This window comes from Capsicum annuum, chromosome 8, assembly GCF_002878395.1.
Source record: "Capsicum annuum cultivar UCD-10X-F1 chromosome 8, UCD10Xv1.1, whole genome shotgun sequence".
NCBI lineage: Eukaryota > Viridiplantae > Streptophyta > Magnoliopsida > Solanales > Solanaceae > Capsicum > Capsicum annuum.
The window spans coordinates 30,999,663-31,003,879 of NC_061118.1; the positions used below are offsets into that span (position 1 = coordinate 30,999,663).

At 31.1% G+C, this 4,217-nt stretch overlaps 1 protein-coding gene across 1 annotated transcript; it reads left to right on the forward strand.

The window, feature by feature from the left end:
* The first annotated feature begins 1,830 nt into the window (after positions 1-1,830).
* On the forward strand, positions 1,831-3,589 carry LOC107838804 (leucine-rich repeat extensin-like protein 4). Its single transcript, XM_016682005.2, has one exon. It carries the CDS (start codon positions 2,326-2,328, stop codon positions 3,472-3,474), a length of 1,149 nt encoding a protein of 382 aa, XP_016537491.1. The 5' UTR covers positions 1,831-2,325; the 3' UTR covers positions 3,475-3,589.
* Positions 3,590-4,217: the final 628 nt, after the last annotated feature.

Here is a 4,217-nt window from a genome sequence, read left to right on the forward strand (position 1 = left end):
TACTAGAAAATGACATATGGAAGATTAGATATCTTTCTTAATTCATTTACGTAAATTATTAGTTACTTTTTGACTTTTTGATAAAATGTCATTACTAAGTTTTGTCCTTTTGTAGAAATAATTTAGGACCTTTGTAAAGTTTTTCTACTTTTATAGATAGGTGTAAAGACTTTTGTAAAGTATGTAGGTAATAGATTAGGACAGATGTAAACGTTTACGGGTTTTCTTAAGAATATAAATAGAAGAGCATTTGCTCAGAGGAAGGCAAGTCTTCATACGATTGAAGCAAAAAAATCTCTCTTGTCTACAACAAATAATTTAATTATTTAAAAAACAGGCATATTTCAATGAAAAAATCTATGAAGGAACAAAGCTTAGAATTATCAAAACTACCAGAATAGGTATATTCATTTACTATTATGAATAGCTAAATTCATAAATTTCTAACAATCATGATATGATAAAATAAGTTCATGTTAGTTGCTCTATAGTAGAATTATTCGAAAAATAGCATGTTAAGAAGTTTATTAGCAAAGTGGAAAAGGAGAAAAATCCCTAAGAACTATGCCATCCTAAAGGTGAAACCGGTGAGGCAAGAAAGCCGTGATAGGGGAGTAATCAGAGTAGAGGCACTGTTTAAGGAAAAAGTATCCAGATTACCATGGTAATATTGACCGAAGAATATGTTATTTACGAATAATCTAGTATATAACAATCTAAAGTGATTATATTTTGTTATGTGCATGATTGAATGGAATATTTTAAAAATAGCAATTTTATGAAAAATGAATAATTATTTATCTGATGAAATGGTAGATAAATTTAAAATACTCGTTTTATATGTACTTAAGGATATATAAATAATGAATATAAGAAAAATCATATTAGAAAAAATATTTGATAGATATTTTATGACTAGAATTAATTATATACCACACCTATCGAACTACTCTTATAAATACTTACATACCAAATCCACACACTAACTATGATAAATTATGTATATTTAGAATTTTGAAAAATAGATATAAAATATATATACAATTTCTTAGTGAAAATATAGAAGAATTAATGAGATTAAAACAAACAACTAAAAAATACTATAATAAAGTATTTAACCAATTTTAAATGATAGATAATCTGAAAATCCTAATCTTATATATACTTAAAAATATAGAAATTATAGATATTAAGAGAATAATATTAGAAAAAGTATTAGACTATGAAATTGAAATTATAAATTAGATAGAACAGTTATACCTAGATAATTACCCAGATGGATATTATTTAGATTAAGAAATGTTAGAATATATTAGAAAAACTAGAGAAAATCAAGATAATCTAAATGAAGAAATAAATTATAGAAATCGATTTAGAAAAATAATGAAAAATCTAAAAGAAAAATTAATATGGATAGAAGAAACCCTAAAAAATTTAGGAAAAAGTACATGTGATAGTTTATATAATTTAAAAAACTCGCTACGAGAAGAACAACAAAAGATAATAAATAACATTGAAAATCTAGAATTAAATATACATTACAGTACAGTTAGGATAAATTATTATCCAGAAATTTATAACCCTGCAATTATTACAGGATAAAATGATAAGCTATGAATATTTAAAATATTGAAGACAAAATATGGAAGAAATAATATTATTAGAAAAACTTATGAAAGATAATCTAATTAGATATTTTAAAACAAAAGATATAGAATAACGAAAAATTAAAAATCACCGAGATGTGAGGGGAAAACTTTTGTTTAACATTTCCGAAAAGACCACCTATTTGTTCGTTTACTGGGTTCAGCACATTTGAGAGAGTAAATAGAATAGTGTCGGGCTTACGACAGTCGGACATTAAAATAATATAGAAGAATTACAAAAATGAAGGGAAAAAAAATAAAGAATCCTATAGTAAAACATTTAATCAATTACCATATAATTACCCCAAAATATGAATATCGATAAAACTAACATAAATAAATTTAAAATAAAAATATTTAGAGAAATTAATAAATATCCACACACAAAGTAAAATAAATTCATTCTACCACACAAGTTATCCGCGCCCAAATTATTTTACAAGCAACACGCCCTTGAGAAGAATTGTAGAAATTGAGCATAACTTCATTTTCAAGAACAGTTGCTCATCAATGGCAACCTCCAGCGCATTAATTAAATAGAGAGGCGATAAAGACCTCATCCAAGTAGCAGCAACTAAACCCGCATTGTCTCTCATCAATGCTTTGCTACACTCACATTTTGCAAGAAAGTGCAAAAAAAAACCAGAGAGGCTTCTTTGATCATTCATTCAGCTGAAAAATGGGGGTAAGTTGCCTTGTGGTTTTGGTCCTTCAAATAACAGTTAGTGAAGTGAGTGGTGCTGGTGTTGGTGTTGGGAGTGGCGGCGTTTGGTTTGGTGGAGGAATAAACAGCCCAAGTCCAGGAGGAGGTTCTGTCCCAAGGCAAAATTCCGCTTACATTGCTCTTCAAACATGGAAATCTGTAATCACTGATGATCCAATGGGGATTTTGAACAATTGGGTCGGTCCAAATGTATGCACGTACAGAGGAATTTTCTGCTCACACACTGAAGATTACGCGGGCAACCCAACTGAGTTAGTTGTTACAGGTATAGATCTGAATCATGCAAATCTTCAAGGGACTCTTGTAAAAGAACTATCTTTCTTAACAGAAATTTCTCTCCTTCACCTCAATACCAATAGATTCTCAGGCACAATCCCACAAACATTCAGAGATCTGTATTCTCTTGTTGAGTTAGACCTTAGCAACAACCATTTCTCTGGTCCATTTCCTACTACAGTCCTATTAATCCCAAATCTTGTTTATTTAGATCTAAGATTCAACAGTTTCTCTGGGCCAATTCCTGAGGATCTCTTCAACAATAAACTTGATGCTATCTTTCTTAATAATAACCAATTTGACGGTGAACTACCTCAGAATTTAGGGAATTCCCCTGCTTCAGTGATTAATTTTGCTAATAATAAGTTTAGTGGGAGCATTCCGTTTAGTTTGGGTTACATGGGTACCAGAATTAAGGAGATATTGTTCCTAAACAACCAGCTAAATGGTTGCATACCAGAAGGTGTGGGATTGTGGACAGATTTGCAAGTTTTGGATGTGAGTTTCAATTCACTAATGGGGCATTTGCCTGATACCATTTCATGCTTGAGTGGCATTGAAGTACTCAACTTGGGACATAACAAGTTGTCTGGGGATTTGCCGGACTTAATTTGTTCACCAAGAAACCTTGTGAATTTGACTCTTGCTTACAATTTCTTCTCTGAGTTGAGCCAAGATTGTCTGAGAAATGTAGGAGGAATTGATTTCTCATTGAACTGTATTCCAGGAAGGCAAATGCAAAGGCCTCAACCTGAGTGCTCTGTCATTCCAGGTGGCACTCTCAGTTGCCTTAGGGTACCTGCAGTAAAGCCTCTTGTTTGTGGATGAAAAACAACGTCGTCTACTACTATTATCTTTGAGTGACAATTGAGCACTTTGAAAAGCTGCTTATCTTAACCACACGGAAGTTATGACTTGTAGTCTTGTACCTTCCAAATTTATTTCTCTTTTTTTTTTTTTTCAGTATCAAATATAAATATTAGTCTCTCATGATATACCAGATTAGTTTTCAAATATTTCACGTTTTAGGGAAATACTGTTATTTCCCACAATATAGTCGGGTATGCAAAATCTGTATATTACAACAACTTTAACCCTAGTTCAAGTATAAACAAGAATACAATGAAGTATCAAATACCCTCAACACAAGATCAAAATGATCTTACCCTCAACACAAGATCAAAATGATCTTACCCTCAACACAAGATCAAAATGATCTTTCCAAGAGGTGTATTTATTTTTCAGAAAATAAAGATGAAACAGAAATTGAATAAGCCAAGTCGTCCGAATTCACGGAGTTTCCTTAAGGAAATAATTCCCCTCACTGTATTCGAGGTTGTGGAATTTTTTCTCCCAGGATAAAATGGCAAACAATCCAACTATATCGGTACCTCAAATGGTCGGATTCTACGAACGCACTCAACGATTTTTATGATCACACAGAGTATTTTGATGACAAGAAAAATATTTTTTAACTCAGAAAATTTTTATTCTAAAAACTTGTGGAAGAAAACAGGTTTTTATAGCCATAACATGCCTCTTCGAAAATGTGGCATTGGTTCAATTTATAG

Coding starts and splice junctions, on each gene's coding strand:
- LOC107838804 (XM_016682005.2), top strand. CDS start 2,326: ATGGGGGTAAGTTGCCTTGTGGTTTTGGTCCTTCAAATAACAGTTAGT.